This window comes from Melozone crissalis, unplaced genomic scaffold, assembly GCF_028551555.1.
Source record: "Melozone crissalis strain CALT ecotype California unplaced genomic scaffold, PUWL_Pcris_2 ptg000198l_1, whole genome shotgun sequence".
In the NCBI taxonomy this organism is placed as follows: Eukaryota; Metazoa; Chordata; class Aves; order Passeriformes; family Passerellidae; genus Melozone; species Melozone crissalis.
In genome coordinates this window covers 1758166-1778021 of record NW_026535962.1, presented here as the reverse complement: position 1 = coordinate 1778021, position 19856 = coordinate 1758166, and the positions used below count along the sequence as shown (strand labels likewise).

At 61.3% G+C, this 19856-nt stretch overlaps 1 protein-coding gene across 1 annotated transcript; it reads right to left on the bottom strand.

Annotated features, from left to right (window-relative positions):
• Positions 1-1585: 1585 nt before the first annotated feature.
• On the bottom strand, positions 1586-3770 carry SPDEF (SAM pointed domain containing ETS transcription factor). Its single transcript, XM_054294034.1, has 5 exons — positions 3323-3770; positions 2512-2709; positions 2380-2427; positions 1860-2000; positions 1586-1764 (listed from the first exon to the last, which is right to left on the bottom strand). Exons 1-5 carry the CDS (start codon positions 3768-3770, stop codon positions 1586-1588), a joined length of 1014 nt encoding a protein of 337 aa, XP_054150009.1.
• Positions 3771-19856: the final 16086 nt, after the last annotated feature.

The following is a 19856-nucleotide window of genomic DNA, read 5'->3' as shown; positions in this document are numbered from 1 at the left end:
CTTGGCTCTGGGGTCTCCTTTGCTGTGCGTCTGTCCCACCCCTGGGGGGTTGCTGAGGTGGTTGTGGACCCCCAGGTAGTGACACCCCCTCCCCAAGGTTTCGGGGTGCAGCAGGATGGGGATGCATTGCTGGGGGGACAAGGGGAGCAGCCACTGCCTTTGGGGACCCCTGTGCCACTGCAGGACAGAGCCTTGGGACACCCACGGCGGGGCTCAAGGGAATGCGGATTTGGGGCTGTTCCAAGCCCCAGACCTGACCCAGCGCTCTCCTGAGCCTGTGACAGCAGGGTGATGTCACCTGCTGCCCTCCCTCACCCTGCCAGGGTGGGGGGACGCAGGATTTGGGGCACCACTGGCACCCCCAGCCCGTCCTCACAGTGCCCCCGCACCGGCTGCCGTCAGGTGCCCACATCAAATCACAAGACACACTTTGCGCTTTTTTTCCCCTCCCACTTTTTTGTTTTTCCACTCCCTTTTCCAAAGGCAGTTTTCGTCCCTCCCCTGCTCCTCACTGCCCTCCATCCCTCCTGCCAGGATGGGAGCAGCATGGAGCAACAACAGAAAGGAAAGGCAGTAGCTGGCACCGACGGATTTTTAAGGAAAAAATCAAGAGACCAAGAATCAGGTGTTTTTTTCCTTTTAAGCTCCCACAGAACATCCCTGGAAGCCCAGGCCACCCTCGGCATTTGAACCTAAACCACAACTCATCACCAGCCAAAACAGAAAAGCAAATAACCAAATTTAAAAAAAAAGCCTATAATATAAAAGATCAACATTGCCAGGTAACTCTGACTCTGGTGCAATGAGCAGGTGAAGCAATTCCCAGCTCTGCCCCAGTCCAGCCTGGACGGATCACACTCTGGATTTATTGTCCAGAGGGAAACGGCAAAGCTGCCATCTCCATTTCCCCAAACTCCAGAATCAGGCAGTCCAAGTAAAACCCAAATCAAAGGAAGAGCTTTGAGCCAGGGCACAGAACCTGGGGGCTTGGGAGGACTCTGGTGGCCCCGTGCACGAGGATGGGGCCATGGATACAGAACTCCCATGTGCAGCCCCAAGTTCCTGTGAAGGGGAGCAGCCGAGCATGTCCTGGAGTGAACAGCAAAGGGGGGATGCACCTGTCCCAAGGGGTGCCCACAGTTCCAATGGCACAGCTCCATGGCAGGCAGCACCCTTGGCAGGTGCCAGGCTGCTCCCACGGGGATTGGGACAGGAGCCCACCATGAGCAGCAGTGGATGTCCCTGTCCCTGTGGGTGTCCCTGTGGGTGTCCCTGTCCCCGTGGGTGCCATTGTCCCAGCTCATGCCCCAGGCTTTTTCCTCCCTGAACAATGGCTGGGTGAAGCCACCTACAGCCAGAACTGGGGAGGGAGGAGAGGGGACAAGCCCAGGCACGGTGCCCACCCTTCCCGTGGGGGACAAGGGCTCCCTGCACAGTCCTTGCCCCGCACCAGGGCCTGCTGGAGGTGGGGGGGTCCCTGTGTCCGGTGCCAGCAGGTCCTGGCAGGGGAAGCCTCGCACGGTCCTGCTGCTCTCCGTGTTCGGGGCAGAGGGAGCAGCCAAGGTTCCCCGGTCCCTGCAGCCGCTCACACCGGGTGCACGAACTGGTAGACGAGGCGCTGGGAGATGTCGGGCTTGCGGATGATCCCTTTCTTGTAGTACTGCCGGATGGAGCGGCTCAGCTTGTCGTAGTTCATGGCCGGGCGGTTCTTGCGGATGCCCCACAGCCGCGCCACCTGCGCCGAGTCCTCGATCTTGAAGATGCCTGGCAGGGGAGGGGGGCACGGGGGGTTACAGCGTCTCCTGCTCCGTCTCAGCCCCCCAGCGCCCTCCCCGGGGCCTCTGGAGCGCATCGCCCACCTTTGTCCTTGTTGAGCCAGCGGATGAAGCGGCCGTAGTTGTGCGGCTTCAGCAGCAGCTCCTTGAGGAACTGCCACAGGTGGATGGGTTGGCCGGCACAGGACGAGTCCACCTCGCTGTCGGCCCAGCCGGTGTCACCTCCTGCCACGGGAAGGGACGGGTGAGAGGAGGGAAGGGACAGAGCTCCCACCCCAGGGAGCTGCTCGAGTCCTCAACAGGGAGCCCCGCTCCCAGCCAGACTCAGCCCGGCGCTGGGTATGGAAGATTTGCTTTCCTCTCCCCATCTTGGAGCAGGGAGAGCAGCTCAGTGCTGCCCCTGTGCAGCCCGCAGGGGTGCAGGGGTGTGGGACAGGGCCAGGGAGGGGATGGAGCCATTTCCCCTTCGCTGGGTTTTGCAGAGAGCCCTGGGGCTGCTCTGGGGCAGAGGGAATGAACCGCCCAGATCCCAGAGCTCCGGGTAATTGCAATTAAACAGGGAGGGACCCCCAGGCACCCCGGACCTGCCCAAAGCAGAACTCACCGCAGTATCTGACATCTCCCGGGGCAGCCTTCTCCTTCATCCAGGCGGCTGCAAGGCAGGAGCGGGGCATCAGGGGGGCACCTCCCGCGGCACAGCCTCGCCCACCCTCCCCGGCTCCCTCCCGGCACCCACCGGACTTCCAGATGTCGAGGTGGGCGTGCAGGATGTCACCGCAGGCGGGGGAGCGCTGGCAGAACTGCTCCTCGGACATGGCACACAGGTCCTTTCCCGACAGCTCCTGGAAGGACTTCCCGATCTGCGGCAGCCGGTACTGGTGCTCCGTCCACAGGATCCACTTCTGCACATTGCCGGGGCTCCAGTCCATGGGGTCTGGGGGCCGAGGGGGGTGAGTGTGGCCAGGGAGCCGAGCCCTCCTCCCATGTGGGGCAGCCACACTCCCCTAGACCCCCACAGGCAGCTGCAGCCCCCCAGAAACCATCCCCTCCTCCCCTGTGGGGCAGCCACACTCCCCCAGACCCCCACTCATGGCTGCAGCCCCTCAGGAACCATTCTCTCTATCCTCACCTCCTGTGTGGGGCAGCCACACTTCCCCAGAGCCTCACGCACGGCTGCAGACCCCCAGAAACCATCCCCTCCTCCTGTGTGGGGCGGCCACACTCCTCTAGACTCTTACAGACGGCTGCAGACCCCCAGGAACCATCTCCTTGTCCCGTGTGGAGCAGCTGCTCTCCTCCAGACCCCCACAGGCAGCTGCAGCCCCCCAGGAACCATCTCCTCCTTCTGTATGGAGCAGCCACACTTCCCCAGATCCCCACAAGAGGCTGCAGCCCCCCAGGAACCATCCTCTCCATCCCCTCCATCCTCTCCTCCCCTGTGGGACAGCCACACTCCCCCAGACCCCCACAAGCAGCTGCAGCCCCCCAGACTCAGCGAGGCTTTGGCTCCCACCCCGCACACCCATCCCTGCCCCGGGGACGCGCACCTGCGGCGATGTTGAGCAGCTTGCAGGCCGTCTCGATGTCCTTGAGCACCTCGCCCACCACCATGCTCTGCACCTGCTCCAGCGAGTGCTCCTCCAGGTGCAGGCTGTCCTGCAGGTCCCCCTCGGTGCCCAGCCCCAGCCCCTGGCTGTCGATGATGGGACATTGCTCCGGCTCCTTCCTGGCCTCGTCCCGCCCGCCCTGCCCGCCGCTCGGGGCCGGCTCCCCGCTGCCCTTGGCGGCCCAGGCCGCGTCCTCCGGGTAGAGCATGTCGAAGTAGTGCAGGCAGAAGGCTGGCAGGGGCTGCTCGGGGGTCCCGGGGGGGCTGGGGCTCTCGGGGCAGCCCCAGCGCCGGGGGTCGGGGTCCCGGGGGGGCGGCAGCAGCGCGGGGTCCGGCCAGGAGAGGCGGGCGGGGGGCAGAGCGGGCAGCCCGGGGCTGGCACTGCCCATCCCTCTGCTCAGCGCCGGCTCCGAACCTGCCCGGGGATGAGAGAGGGGCAGAGCTGAGCCCGGCACCGCTGCTGCCTTCCCGCCCCGCAGCCAGGCACAAAGGGACGGACTAAGCCTGTTAGAGGGGAAAAACCCGGCAAAGCGCCCCACTGTGCCCGGCAGCCTGCGGGGAATGCGGGGTCAGCATGGCTGGGGGGGCTGGCCCCGGTTGGGACAGCAGCAGCAGGCAGCAGGGAGAAGGAGCTCAGGAGATGAGCAGGATCTGACCCCTGCTTTGGGTCTGGGTGTTTAGGGTCTGGGTATTTGGGGTCTGGGTGTTTAGGGTCTGGGTGTGTAGGGTTTGGGTGTTTAGGGTCTCGGTGTTTAGGGTCCCCCCAGGGCTGCACCCCAGGCTGGCAGCAGCTCAGTGCCAGGTGGAGCCGAGGGGTGGAAGGCACTGTGGGACACTGGGGGGACTGCCCCAGGACAGCCCTGGGGTGACAATGGATGCTTGAGTTGCAGGGAGAGGTTTCTGAGTGTGGAAATCATCTTCTGCTGCTTCCACCTGAGGCACAGCAGCCCCCAGACCCAGATCCCTGGGAGGGACCCAGCCCAGCTCCCAGCCCTTGGTTGCTGTTATCAACCCCCAGATGAGAAATTTCCTTGTAAGACAGGACAATTGCAATTACCTTCACTCTCTAGCAAGAAAAACTACCCCAAATCAGCCTGGGAGTCCTGGAGGCCATGGAGGAGAGGATGAACCTGCTGAATTTCCATGGCAACACCAAGGAATGGCTCCATCCATGGAGAAACCTCCCCAAAAACCATCCTGAGACTTTGGGAAGGGGAGGCCCCTGCCAGGGAGAAGCTGCTGATGGGCATGGCCAGGGCATTGCCCAGCTCCTCCACCTTCAGCACCGCATTTTACAAGGAGAAGAAGAAGAACCATCCCAAACTGGTGGTTTAAAAGCAGAAAAAGGAGCTTTAGCAATGGAGCTGGCACTGGGAAAGGAGCATGAAAAGTTTGAAACCCCTCAGGACACCAGGCAGCCCTGAAGGGGAGTGGGGGGCAGTGGCCAGGGAAAGGGGATGCACTGTTGCTCTAAACCTCAGCTGGGGGTGAAAAGGTTTAAAAGAAATGAGAGGAAAAGATCCCACAGGGTTCCTCCAGCAAGCACAGGGTGGTCAGTGGAGGAGGGACAATGGGGACCCAGTCCTGTGTCCCATGCTCGGGGGGGAGATAATGCAGCTCCTGAGGATTCAGGAATATGGGTTTGAAGTTCTGCATTGCCTGCACTTGGGGCAAGCTCATCACTTCTTCCTTGGAATAGCCCAAAGAGCTCAGAAAAACCCGTAGAAGAGCCAGGGACACCTAAACAGCCTCAGCCCATGGGGACCTGAGAGGCATTGTGGGTTTAGGAGCTGGAGCCCACAGCCCTGAGTGGTTTTGGTGGCACTGCATCATGGAGGAGGAGGGAGAAGAGGGAACCCAAACTCTCTTCTGGTCTGGGGCTGCCCCCATCGTCCCCAAACAGTTTCCCTGAGAGATGGTGCCTGCTTCCAAACCTCTCCTTGATTTGCTCGGGATTAAAAGAAGAGCTTTAGGAGATCAGCCCTAAATCCAGCCTCACGCTGCTCCCAGCACAAAAGGGAACTGGTAACAGCTTGTGCAGCTCCTGCTGCTGCTCACTGCTGGCCGTGGGGGTGTCTGGGAGGGCACAGGTGCCTCATTCCCAAAGCCTCTGGGATGTTCTGAGGTCACGGTTCATCCTCACCCATGGGGGAGCAGGGCTGTGGAACCATCCTCAGGAACGCCACAGGATGGACAACCCGGACAACCCCAGCCCCACCTTCACCCTCATCCTGTTCTCCCCCTCCCAGAGGGACCCAATTCCTGGGGAAGTGTCCCCAAAAGGCTGAGCTGTGCCCCACCAAGGGCGCTGTCCTCCCTGGGCGGGGGCCGCTGTTTGACTTTCTCCCGCTGTGGCACGCGGGCGGCCGGGCTGGGTGGGACCTGTTTGCACTGAGAAGCCACTTCGGGTGCCCTTTTCCCCCCTCTGCCCCTTCCCCTTTGTGCATTTCCCTGGAAAAGGAGAGCTGGAGGGGCAGCCCCAGGTGCACGGGCACACATGGCACCAAAACCCTGCCCAAGCTGAGCCAGGCTGAGCCGGTCATTGCATCAGCCTTGGCAGCTCCCTGGCTGCTGCTCCGGGGAATTCTGCCTGGGATGGGGAGCTGGGGCTGGGATGGGGAGCTGGGACTGGGATGGGGTGATAGGGGCTGGGATGGGGAACTGGGGCTGGGGCTGGAGCTGGGATGGGGAGCTGGGGCTGGGGCTGGGGCTGGGATGGGGAGCTGGGACTGGAATGGGGTGATAGGGGCTGGGGCTGGGGCTGGGATAGGGTGCTGGGGCTGGGATGGGGAGCTGGGGCTGGGATGGGGCTGGGATGGGGTGATAGGGACTGGGATGGGGAGCTGGGGCTGGGATGGGGCTGGGATGGGGTGATAGGGACTGGGATGGGGAGCTGGGGCTGGGATGGGGAGCTGGGGCTGGGATGGGGCTCCTGCACTCCCAGGGCACGGAGCCAGCCCGAGCCCGGGGCTGTGGGTGCTGCTGGCTCACAGCTCAGCCCCACACAGACCCCACAGCCCAGGGGGACACGATGGGGACAAGGACCCCCGTGCCACCCCCAGCTCTCCTGGCAAGTGCAGCCCACCGTGGCTCAGGGTGGAAGGCTGGGATGGGCCCTTGAGAGCGAGAGGAAAAAAAAAAAACCCAAAAAATAAATTCACCCACCCCCCACCCTGGAACAATGGGTCCGTTAATTAAAATCCAATCAGCGGTGGAACAGGTTGTGCCGGAGCGCTGTGGGACCGGCAGGGTGGCCCCGCCGCGGGAGGGGCGCTGCCCGCAGAGCCCGGGATGGATCCCAAACCCCCGGGCACTTCCGAAAGCCTTTCCCAGGCAGGGGGAGAGGGAGCAGGGCCAGCTCCGGGGTCACCGCCAGCCCCAGGTGGGGACAGGGATGGGCTGTGCTGTCCCAGGAGGAGCTGGGGATGTGCGGGACCCTGAGCTGTCCCAGAGCAGCCTGGATGAAGCAGGAAAAGAGCAAAGCCAGGGCTGCAGCAGGCGCCCAGGTGGGCGCTCGGAGGCTGCTGCCGACTTGAGATCCTGCCAGCATGTCCCATGCAAGCCCCAGAGTGACAGCTGTGCCACGTCCTGCTGCCAAACCCTGTGCCACGCACCCTCCTTATCTCTGGGTGGAGGAAGGAGGATTGGCCAGAACCTCCCCACAGCCAGGGCAGGGACTGGGGACAGCCCTGGGGGGCTGGGGAGGCGACAGAGCAGGGGCTGGGGAGGTGACAGGGCTGGGGCTGTGTGGTGACAGGGCTGGGGCCAGGACAAGCCCCAGGCTCACTCTGATGTACCCCTGGGGGGATGCAGCCCATCCCGGGAGGCCTGGACTCTCGGCTCCGACACCACCGAGGTGTCCTGGCTCCTTCTGCCATTACCTGCATGGCTGCTGGCACGGGGACCAGGTGTCCCCAGAGGTCCCCACGCCCTGGGTCAGGCTGCCCTCTCCATCAGCGCGGGAGGCAAACAGCAGTGACAGGGACAGGCAGCACCCGCCAGTGACCCGGGCAAAGCCTGGTGCTCGCTGTGCCCCCGGTGAGCAGCAGAGCTTGGTGTTCCCCATTTGGGGCCAGGGAGCCCCTATTTATAGCAGCACCTTCCCCGCTGTGCTCCCAGCCCCAGAGAGCTCCGGTATTGTGGGGATTTGGCACCCTCACGGTGTTTGTGTTTCACTAACCGAGCAGAACCACGAAAACCAAACCCGCTGCCAAAGTGACTTCAGGGCTGACACAAAAGCCACCCCAGCAGGAAAGCAGCTGGGACAAGGGGCTCAGCTTCACAGAGACACCCCGGAGCTGGCAGCTCCTCAACAGCCCCCCAGGATGCTCCATAAAGGGTCCCAGCTGCTGGTTTGTCCCACGGTGCCCCAAAGCTCACTGTCCCCTGCCTGGCACAGGGGCTGGTGGCACCCTGGGTGTCCCAGCTGGCACCAGGTGGGCTCAGGAGCAGCCGGCCCCAGGAGTGCTGGCTCCATCCCACCCTCCCTGCTTGAGCAGGAGGAGGCTGCAAAGACACAAAATTGGCAAATCCCGTTTCATTTTGGGTGACACCGTGCAAAGAAATGCCAAGAACCTCACACCGAGGGACAACCTGTCCCTGCTCAGCCCTAACAGCACCTGGAGGAGCTGTGGGGTGGGACTGTGACATGGCACAGCCCCGTGCCCACCCCAGACTGGTGCCAGGAGCAGGACCCTGGGCTGGGTGGGCGCTGGGGGAGCCGGGGGTCGCGGCAGCGCGGGCGCCTTACCTGGAGGGTGTGCGAGCTCAGAATCCTCATGGGTGCCAGCGCAGGCTGGGCACGGCCGTCCCTGCGGCACCGGGCACGGTGTGTGCGGGGGACATGGCCCCGGTGAGGGTCCCAGCCCCGGTGAGGGTCCCAGCCCCGGCCGGCAGCACCGAGCCCCGCTCAGCTGAGCCGCATCGGCCCCGGTGGCACCGGGACAGCGAGCAGAACCGGGCACCCCGCGGGCAGCTCAGGGACGGAGCCAGCGGCGGCAGCGAGCGTCAGGGCTCAGGCAGAGCCTCCTTTGCCCATTATATCCGATTCCTTCCTTATTTACCTGAACAAACAAGCAGCGCTTACCTCAGCCGAGGTGTTTGAACAGCCCGGGCCGGGTTAACCCTTGGCAGGTGCGTCCAGGGCGGGCTCGGACCAGAACGGGCCTTGGGAGGGCAGTGGGGCAAAGCCGGGCACTGTTAACCCCTTCCCACCCTCACATGGGATGAGACAGGGACAGGGACAGACAGACACCTGGCTCCTCCTGGGGTCAGAGCTGCAGCTCAGAGACCTGCCAGGTGTGTGAGGTCCATGCCATGACACCACTCCCAGAGCAGACTGGGCCATGCTGGGGCCAGGAGCATCCCTGAGGGATACCCTGGGAGCATCCCTGACCCAAACCCAAGAACCACCCCCTGCCCAATGCTGCATCCAGGGATAGAGCCTATAAATGAGGGTGCACAGAGATTTTGGGGGTGAAGGGAGCCCCTGACAGCACCCAAGCCCTGCCAGCTCAGGGACACAGCTCTGTCCCCTGCCCAGGGGTCTGTGGCTGCAGGATGGGGCACGGGGGCACAGCCAGAACGTGCCACACTCCAGGCCCAGGTTGTCTCCACCGGCACGAGCAGGAAAAAGCCGTTCTGAGCGAGACAGACACCGAGCTGGTATTTATTGTCTCTTTTTTTTAGCACGTGAAGCAGGCAGGGCAGTTCAGGCGGTTCTCCTGCGCACGTAGCTCTGCCAAAACCCAACTCCCCCGTGCCCTAAAAACCCACGTCAGACCAAACCCCGCTGCAAACAGCCACGGGCTGGCCCCACGTCACCGCGTCCCTGGGCACGTGGCTGTCCCCAGCCCACACAGGGTGACAGAGCTGGCATCCCTGGCTGCCCTGGCCCGGGGCAGGCACGGCTGATAAGCCATCCATCGGAAATGTTTGCCCTGGGGAAATGAAAGCCCTGGAGGAAGGAGACCCCGGAGCGAGCGCTGGGAAAGGGCTTCGCTGCTATCGGCAGCGCCAGGAGTTTCTGCCTCCCTTTGAAATGCCTCAATGTTATCTTATCGTGGGGAAAGCTCCCCCTGGACCAGGGCTCCCGCGTCCCAGGGGAGTTCTTTTCCCCTGTTTTGGTAAACACAACTGGGCCTGGGACACGTGGAAGTGGCCGTGGGGGGACCCCGGGACAAGCAGCTGTGTTGGGAAGCCGCCAGCCCTGCCTGGGCTTTGCCAGGGGTCGGGCAGTGTTTGACTGGGATGTGGCACAGCCAGGAGGGGGGTCCAGAACCCCCAGCGCCCTCCTCGTGCTCCTGGCAGCCACAGCAGAAATCTCAGCCCATTCAGAGCATCCACTGCTTTGGACAAGGCCCCGCAGGCACCCAAAGCTGCTCCTGTGTCACACCTCGGGGTCCCCCGAGGGCACCCAGAGCAGGAACACCCCAGCTCAGCCCTGGGGCTGCAGCCCTCCAGCCACAGATCCCTTCCCCACGGGACAGGAACACGAGTGTCCGGGCTGTGGGAAGTGCAGATGCAGAGTGGAGTCACGTGTAAATCTGGCACCAGCCTGGCACCAGCCACGCTGGGAAAGCACCGTGGCCATCCCGCCCTTCCTGTGCTGCTCCTGCCCCACGGCCCGGCTGTGCCTTGGGGGATGTCTGGGGAGCAGGGCTGGGTTTGCACAGGCTGGATCTGCTGTGACACCACTGCCAGGTCACCCGTGTTTGTTTGGCTCCTTTACCACTTTTCACCAGAACAAACACCAGGCCAGAGCTCCAGAAGGAGTCAGAGAGCACAAGTGGGGACACTGGACAGTGTCAGGTGTCACCGAGCAGTGGGGAGTTCCCAGGCCCTGAGCATCCCAGACCTGGGTCATGCTGGGCTGTCTGGGACCTGCTGCCAAACTCACACCTCAGTCTGAAAGAGCTTTACCCACTTCCCTTATCGGTAGCAGTGGGATCTCAATAACAGAAAGAGATTAAAGCAAAAAACATTTGCTTTTGTGGGCTCAGACTGAGCTGGGCAGTGCAGCACAGCGCTGCAAAACTGGGTGAAAGGCCCCAAAATGAGAGCTCTGCTTCCCTCCCAGGGGCTCGGGGGCTGGAGCCACCCAGTGTCCCCAGTTTCCACGGGCTGGAGCCACCCAGTGTCCCCAGTTTCCACGGGCTGGAGAAACCCAGTGTCCCCAGTTTCCATGGGCTGCAGAAACCCAGTGTCCCCAGTTTCCATAGGCTGGAGCCACCCAGTGTCCCCAGTTTCCACGGGCTGGAGAAACCCAGTGTCCCCAGTTTCCACGGGCTGGAGAAACCCAGTGTCCCCAGTTTCCATGGGCTGCAGAAACCCAGTGTCCCCAGTTTCCATAGGCTGGAGCCTCCCAGTGTCCCCAGTTTCCACGGGCTGGAGCCACCCAGTGTCCCCAGTTTCCACGGGCTGGAGCCACCCAGTGTCCCCAGTTTCCACGGGCTGGAGAAACCCAGTGTCCCCAGTTTCCACGGGCCGGAGCCTCCCAGTGTCCCCAGTTTCCATGGGCTGGAGCCACCCAGTGTCCCCAGTTTCCATGGGCTGCAGAAACCCAGTGTCCCCAGTTTCCATAGGCTGGAGCCTCCCAGTGTCCCCAGTTTCCACGGGCTGGAGAAGCCCAGTGTCCCCAGTTTCCATAGGCTGGAGCCTCCCAGTGTCCCCAGTTTCCAGGGGCTCCAGCTGTGCTGGGCTCGGGTTGTCCCCAGCACCTTTGCAATCGCAGCTCGGCGCAGCTCTGCTTGCACACGCGAACCAGGAAAAGGAGAGATTGCAACACCTGAGGAACAACAAAAGAGGGAAATGAAGTCTGGCTTTTCTGCCCAGTTTTCGGTGCTTTTTCCTTGTCCTCGCTGTCAACCCATCAGCTCCAGTTCCGGTGTCTTTTGCCACTGCTGGAGCTTCAACGCTTGGGAACGTGGCGGACCGGAGGGGAGAGATGGAGAAGCTCATGAATCAGCCTGGAGGAATCCCTGCCCACCTGCCTGGAGCTAATCTCTGGCTGCATCACAAGAATAATAGATAAGCAGCCATGTCACATATAATAAAACTATTGAAGGCCTTGATGTCACTGTACAAACCACAGGGAGCATGGAGCCCGACCCGTCCCCACACGCAGCTGTTTCCTGGTCCCCTGCATGGAGGGGCTTCCTCTGCTCCAGCTCCTGAAGAGCTTTTGGGACAGGGGTGGCCCCTGAGTAGAGCTGGAGGCCCTCTGAGAGGCCACATGTCTGTGCCACAGGGTGACGATGGCACAGGATGAATCCCCACTCCCAGGCTGCAGGGTGGGCGCTCTGAGGCTTTCCAAGGAAACTGGAAATGGCTGAAATGGTTGAAGAGCCTTTAATGCATTCTCCCCACGCCTTGGAGGATCCTGGGAGGGGGGAAGGTCTCTCCAGCAGAGCCCAGAGTTACCCAGAGGGTCAGGGAGCACAGGTGTGTACGGAGGGAAAGGCGCTTTTGCTGGCGCAATGTCCCTGTGCAGATTCACCTGGCAGAGCCTCCCGAACTGCTGGGATCGCTCCAGACCACCGCAATCCCCTCTGAGTGCTCCTTAACCCAGCCAGACCTGCCCACTTCCCGTGCAGCCCCAGGGCGAGCGGGGCCGCTCCTCTTTATTCCCTTTATTCCCTTTATGGCTCCCCCATCTCGCAGCTGCTGCCACAATCGCTGTTTACGGGCCCGCGTGTGTGCTCGGGGCAAACAGCGGCGTTATTGCCGTGCCACCCGCCCGGAGCCACCCTGGCAGCGCAGCCGGGGCTCCCGGCCCCGCTCCGGCCCTCGGTGCCCTCTCGGAGCCTGCTGCAGCTCCGGGAGCCGCTCCCACCCTCCATCCCCGCCGTTTGAGGCGGCTCCCGGTTGTCCCCGTGCCGCTGCGAGGGCACCGTGGTGTCACCCGCGTTCCAGGGCAGCCCCGAGCCTGCAAAGGGGGGAATGGAGAAGCGGCTCCATCCAGCAGCGCTGGGTTTGGCGTCCGATCCGCACTGATGGCGCCGGGGATCCAGGAGCCATCGCTTTGCTGAGCACAGGGACCTTGGTGGCCACCTGGCACCTTCCAAAGGCTGCTTGGCACCTGTGGTGGCAGGAGGTGACACGGTGTGTCCCGGGGGTGCCACAGCGCCGTTTCCAGCCTGGCCGTGCCTGGGAGGGCAGCGGGGAAGGACGAGCGGGGGGAGGCGGATGAGGACAGGGGGATGAGCGCGGCCCCTGGACCACCAGCTCCCCACCAGTCCCACCCCGGGTCCCCCCAGGCTCGGTGCCGCCCCGGGTGACGCGGGGAACTCGTGGGACACCCAGGCGGGCAGGGAGCAGCGGATCCAGCGCCGTGTTTGCTGTTCCCTTCCCAAAGCCCTCCTCTTTTCTTCCTCCGGTGGCATTAAACTCCTGCTTTTGTCTCTTGGGATTAAAAGCCTGGAAATGGTCGCGGGTCGCCCGGCGGTGCCAGGAAGAGAGGGCTGAGGGCGGAGTGGGCACACCCCGCTCCCGCAGGGCGAGGAGAGGCCACGGCTCCCCCCGCACCGCCTCCGACATTTGGGGGGCAGAGGAGGGGAAGGATCCTGGTCTGGGCTCTGCTGCACCCACACAGGAACCCTAAATCCCATCCAGCACCAGAGAACCCCCAAAACAACCCCCACGGGCACGGTGCTGCTGTGTGGTCACTGTCCCCTGCTCACGGCACCGGGGCTGGGGGCTCGGCACCCCCTGCCCCAGCTCGGCAGCGGTTCCCAGGCACACACGGGCAGCCAGGTGAGACGGGCCGGGCCCGGTGCCAGCAGACGCGATGTTGTCTTTTCACACAGCCCCGCTGCGGGCCCGAGTGGCAGCGGAACCCTCGGCGGCTTCGGTTCCCACACTGGGTGCCATTGAGAAATGCAAATTCATTCTTCTGCTGCCCGTTCTCCCCACATGCAAAACGATCCCGGGGCACACCGGCCCCACGGAGCGGCAGCGTGGGAGCCGCTGGGCAGGGAGAGAGCCCGGGTGGGACAGGCTGGCATGGGCAGCGCCGGGGCAGGGCAGCACACGCTGCCCCCGGGGCGAGGAACGTTCTGGGGGCGATTTCCCCTTGGGTTCTGCGTTGTGCATCCCAACAGAACTGCAGAATGTTCTGCCCCAAAGACAAACTCCTCAAAGTGACCCCAAACCTCACAGATCAATGATCTGGGGGGGCTGGAGGGGCTGCGTGGTGAGGGGGGTCTGCAGGGACCCTCTCCCATCACTCCTGAGCCGGGTATGCAGGGCCAGGGGAGCAGGGGAAGGGGCTCCCCTGTGCACAGAGGGCAGGGACCCCACATCCCCTATGGGGCCGCGGGTCTGGGCTGCAGGATGGGACCGGGGACGCGGAGCTGCCCACAGAGCCAGCAGTGACTCAGCGGTGACTCATGGAGCTCCGAGGGAAACTCACCGAGCCCCGGGGGAAACTCACCGAGCCCCGGGGGAAATGTGTCCCTGTCGTGTCGCTCCCGTGAGCATCACCCAGCTCTCTCACACCTCGTCCTGGGGGCTCAGCGAGGTGCCAGGACCCGGGGTGTAGGGAAAACGGGGTGTGGGAGATGGGCAGCACCCCAAATGAGGTCCCATGTCCTATCTTCCCCCGCTGTGTGGTCACTGGGTTGGCCACAGAGCTTGGAGGAATTTTCCCTGGTGGACACAGCTCCTGGGGGCAGCTCCTGGGTATCCCCAGCCTTGTCACCTCCTGACACCAACAGCAGAGCTCCAGAGGCAGCTCTGGGGAGCAGGGAGCTGTGATGGGCACCAGGAGCTGGGCAGGGGGGCCCCAGCACCTGTCAGAGCCTTGCTGGACGCAGGCAGCATTCCTTGTGGCATCCCTGGTTTCACAGGGCAGGATATGAAAGCAGAAAGTGATTAATGCTCTGTGAGGGAGCAGAGACAGAGCTCTGGCCCCGGTGTGGGACGTGACCCGAAATGGCTCCGTGTTCCCCTCAAAGGCTGTCCTGGCCCCGAGCCCAGCTCTCCCAATCCCAGCTCCCCATCCCAGCGCTGGCTCGGGCACCAGCAGAGCAAGGACATCACTTCTCTCCTCAGCAGTGGATTTTGAGCGCAGCAAAATGTTTGTTCTGTCAACACGTGCCTAATCCCCAACCAAAAGCTGATGAAAACACCATGGGGGGGAAGGATGGGAATGAGCTGCCCTTTGAGACAAAGCCCCGGTGGTGGTGACAGCCCCAGTCCCTGGGATCCTCCAGGGACTCCCCCGTCCTGGGTACCCTGTGCCAGGCAGGGCAGGGGAGATGCTCTGCGTGGGGCAGGGATGGTGCCAGCTGCAGCTCTGCCACAAACCCCAGCACGATCCTGAGCTCCTCGGAGGCAATGCAGAAAATATCCTTGAAAAGAAAATATCCTTGTTCTGCAGGGATTGCCTCAGTGAGCAGTCCTGGCTCCTCTGCCCCTCAGAATGTCACCAGCAGGTGCAGGCAGCACACAGCAGGGTCCCCCAGCAGCCAGGCCTGTCCCTGTCCCTGCTGTGACACCACCAGCAGGCTCACCAACGTCACCAATGGGCTCACCTGAGATTAGCGTTTCCAGATGACCCATAAAACCCTTTTCCTTGTGGGATGAAACAACACTTTGTCCTGTGGGGCTCGTTTCCAGCCTGGCTGGGGCTGGGCTGAGCGAGCAGAGCTGCCCCCGTGCCCATCCTGGGGTGGTCCCAGCAGGGACCCAGCACTCAATGGCATCAACCCTGCACCCTTCACCCACAAGAAAAAAAAAAAAAAAAAAAAAAGGAAAAAAATAAAAGGAAAAACCAGGGTACATTTAGCAGTTTCCATTTGTTTGCTCTTTAAATAATTGTTTCCTTATCACTATTGATTTAGATCCCTTTAAAATTCTGACAAACCTGCTTCTCAGGCACCCTCAGCTGCTTCCTCCCAGCCTGCTCCCCATGGGCAAGGAGAGCAGCCAGGCTCATCCTAGGGAGAGCTCCCTGCTTGGGGAGGCACCTGCAGGGCAGGGAGCCCCCTCTCACCCCTCCTTGCCCAGATGGACCAACCAGAGCCGTGATTTGGGGATTTGTCCTCTCCCCATCCCACTGTGGGGCACACACGGGGGCTTTGGGGCTGCTGCCAGGCTCGGGGGGCTCGGAGGGGGCACCCCAAGGGCACAGTGGCCATGATTGCCCAGCTCTGTGCAGAATCCAGCTCTGGCCGTGCACAGCCCCACTGTGGGCAGCGCTGTGACTGCTGGGTGGGTTTGTGTCCCTCAGGCACAGCCTGGGTGTCCCTGAGGCCTCGCTGGGGACAGACAGGGACCCTGTGTGCAGCAGTGTCACTGCTCAGGCGCCTCTCACTGTCACCTGCCAGGGCGTTCATGGCCCTGCTGGGCTCACAGGGGTTCGAGGGGCTCATCCCAGGGTCCCTCCAATGCCACCCGGGGTCTGGAGCTGCAGTGCCACAGGCTGGCATCACAGCCCAGCCTGCAGCTGTCAATTGATTGAGGAAACACGGCCACAGCAAACAGCGAGGAGGGAAAATGCTGCAGATTAGATAAGGAACGGGAGTTCTTGCTGTGCTCCCCTGGATGCCAATGCTGCACAGACCTGCCCAGCCCAGCTGCTCCACAGCAGAGGTGCAGAGACCCAGGAGAGGCTGAAAGCTCCGTCCTGTGGGATGGCTGTCCCAGAAAACAGCCTGGAAAAAGGGCTTTACCCCAGCCCCACGGTTTGGGGTCCCTCTCTCCCTCCCACAGAGCTGTGCACCACCCTGGGGCCACAGCAGAGCAGCCAGACCCCCTTTTGTCCCCAGCCCTTCAAACTGGGACGGCAGCTGGCTCTCCAGGTGTGCAGACCCTGCCTCACTCCCAGCCCAGAGGGGTGAGCCCTTCTGTCCCTGCCCAGCAGCTCCTGCCTGGCTCTGCAGCACTGCCCCAGCCCCTCGGTGCTGCTGACAGGCCCGGTGACAGTGGCAGTGCCACTGTGCCACCCCACTGCCCAGCCGAGCCAGCAGCTGCTCTGCAGGTGGGGGGACATCAACGCCTGGAAAAGCCTCATCCAGCAGCTCCAAAGGGTTTTGTGGACGAGGAACAACCTCAGCTCCCTCTGCTGGCACCTGCCCCGGGCTGGGCCTGTGGCCAGCAAACGCTGTTTGGGCGCCTCGGCTGGGAGCCCCCCAGCCCGGGCCAGCCCCCAGCCCAGCCCGTGGTGCCAACACCGTCCCCTGGCAGCACACGGAGCTGTGGTCCCACGGTGTCCCCACTCCTGGGCATGGCTGTCCCACCTCACTGCACTCTGCACCGCTCAGGTGGTGAAAACCAAACTTTTCTCCCCCTGCTTTAAGTTTCTGTGAAAGTGTCGCCCCTGCAGGGAAGAGAGAACCAAAACATGGAGTACAACGAGCAAGGAGGCAGCTCTGGAGCCAGCCCAGCCCACAGCCCTGCATGGGGCAAACAGGGCTGGTCCGTGCCCACGCGTGCCATCTGCCTCCCTGCTGGGCTCTGCTGCCAGCTTTTACTACTGGGCTGTTTTATCAATGGGCTAGGAAATGTTTGAGATTAGATTTCCTTCATTAATTCCTGTGTAAGTAGGAATTTTCCAACGAACACACAGGCAGAGGGAGCAGGTTGTGGAGAGCTTCCAGAAAGATCCCAGGTTCCCCTGGTCCTGTTCCTTCCCCATGGACCCTGGTAGGATCCCAGGCCTGGCCTGGCCTCCTGTCCCCCTTGGTCCATTAACATTCCCCTGTGCCTCCCAAGGGATCTGCAGAGATGCAGGAGCAGATTGTTGCACACCACGGGCTGCTGCTGCAGGATGGAGCAGGTAGAGGGGGAAAAATAAACAGGAATCACAAAAATCCTCTCTGCCACTGTTGCAGGTGGGGCTCCTGGATGGGAAGGTGCCCATGGGAACCCTCGAGGTCATGCCTGCATCTGCATATTTCACTGAATTTTAGTAAAATATAAATGGGTGAAGAGCCCTCCACTTAATGTTTTTACTTCATGAAAATGCCATATTGATCCAGAATAAAGTGGATTTATTTGGATACTCCTGAAAACTCCATGCCTTCCTTCTCCCCTTCTGTAGGAGCACGCACATGAGGATGAGGTGGTGTCGGGGAGGTTTTGGAGCAGATCCTGCTCTTCCCTCCAGCCTGAGGGGCATAAGTACTCAATAAGGCACAGGGCATGGGCCCGAGCAGTGCTGGGTGCTGAGCACATCCTCATCCCTGCAATCCACCACAAAAATCTGGGAACACCCTCCCTCCAACTGCCATTGCTTTGGGAACCAAAAAAACCTGCATAAAACCAGAATTAATTTTGCAATTTTTAATGGATGATGATCTGGTTCCCCTAAAAAAAATAAACAAGCAGCAAAAGCAGCACCCAAGCAGCTCCCAGGTGCTGTGGCTGCCGTTTGCCTTGGCCTCCTGCCCGCCAGCTCCGCTCCTGGGATTGCAGGATGACCTCCACCACCACCACGGCAATCCCGCGGGTATTTGCCTGCTCAGGAGACTCCATTAAAGGTGTGATGGGATTGTCCTGTGCTGGCAACCTCTGACAGGTTGCAACCCTAAAGATAAACAGATTCTTTCGAGCAAATAAGGAGTAAATGCAAAGCTGGGCAGTGAGCGGGGCGGGCGATGCTGCCCTGCCCAAACACAGCGGCCCCGGGACACCCAGAGCACCCCGAGGTTCTGCTCCAGGCACAGAACAAACACCCCCAGGCACAGGGAGCAGGATGTCTGTTCCCAGTCAGGCTTTCAGTCAAGCTTAACCAGCACATGAAAGCTCCAGGCATTTATTCAAATGATAAAAGCAAAGCCAGCACACACAGAGCGAGGTTTCTCGTGGGGATTAGTGACAAGCTCCCAGGTGAGCAAAGGAACGGGCTCAGCCGAGCTGCTCCGTGGCGCAGTTCATCCAAGTCGTGCTTGGGCTGGGTGTCCTGGGCAGCAAGGCCTCACCTGGGAGCTCAGATCCACCTTGGACAAGTGTGCAGGTGCCCAGCAAAGTGAAACCTTCCTGTGCCCCCATCCTGACAGTGTCAGTGATTCCCTTAGCGATTGTGGGAAAATAAAACCCAAACCAACCTTCCTCCCTTCAAACTCCGGCTCCTGCCTTCCCGAGCCACTCAGGAGATGGAAGGTCTGACCCCTCAGGACCGGGCTGTTTGCAGTGTGAAGTATCACCCTGTCCTGCACCAGGCTCCGAGGGAAGGCTGGGATGTGGATCAGCCACCCCAGGAGCCACACCGGGGACACAGCTGTGTCATTGCTGTGTGCTGGTGCCCCTCGGATGGAGATCCCTCAGAGCATCCCACTCCTCCTCAGGAGCTGTCCTGGAGATGTGAGCTGACATTGACACAAGGGAATTGGGAATTCCCTCCCTCCCCCTGCCTCACAACCACCCCCAGAGCCTCTCCCCACCCTCACTCCCACCCAGGTGGTTTGATAACCTCAGTATGCACTGAATTGGGTCTGGTTTCACAGCAATTTGGACTAAATTAGGGCTGGAGCTGGGTTTAAGGGAGTTGTGCCTGAGTGTCTGGAAATACTCTGGGAATGAAGCAAACCAGGTACATTTACTTACAAGATGACAGACTCAGAAGTTTTGCAGCTTCAATAAAACTCTCAACAGCTACAGAGCTTTTTTTTTTTTTTTTTTTTTCTGTGTTAATTTAATCATACAAATATTCATTTATACATTAAGGAAAAAGCTTCCTTTATTTTCACCCCCAATGTGCTATCATAGGACTTCTCCCAGACTCAGAGAGGCAACACACCATCCCGTGCTACACATGCACTGCCCCGGCGAGCACAGACAGGCTGGGAACCACCCACGCACTCACACACGGAAAAAATGAAACACAACAGAAACCCAGACGTGGGACAGCGTGCATTTCCACCCCCACCACTGCTCTCTGGCTGCACGGCTCTGCCCCAGCTCCCAAACCTTGGCGGGGTTCCAGTCCAGCACTCCTGAGGTGTGGGCAGAAGATTCCCACTCTCTCACCCCCTCCCATGGCACTGCCACTTCAGGGCCAGTCCCAGGGACATCCTGCTCCACTTTGCCAAGGCTGGGAGGTGACACTGCTTGAGCTGTGTTAGTGACAGGGTCCAAGTGGCTCTTGCTTACCACAGGGACCCACTCAGAGGCCATCAGAGATGTTCTACATTAGCCGTTCCCTTATGGGAGCTGATACAAACTGCAGTGTCATGAGGTCACCTGGGCAGAACTTGGCCAAATTCACCTCAATCTCCCCATCAAAAGTTGGACACCTGAAGCACGAGCAATCTGAGGGCCAGCTGAAACACGAAGCTCCAATAAACCAGGAGATAAAACCACCTTTGGCCTCAGTGAAACAGTTTTTACTCGAGGAAAAACACAGAGATAGAGCAACCCGTTTTAAACATCCTTGCAGTGCCACAGCAGGGGCCACAAGCCCGGCCCCAAAGATCCCTCAGCTGCCTGGGCAGAGCAGGGTGTGAGCAGCAGGAGCTGCAGATGTCAGAGCC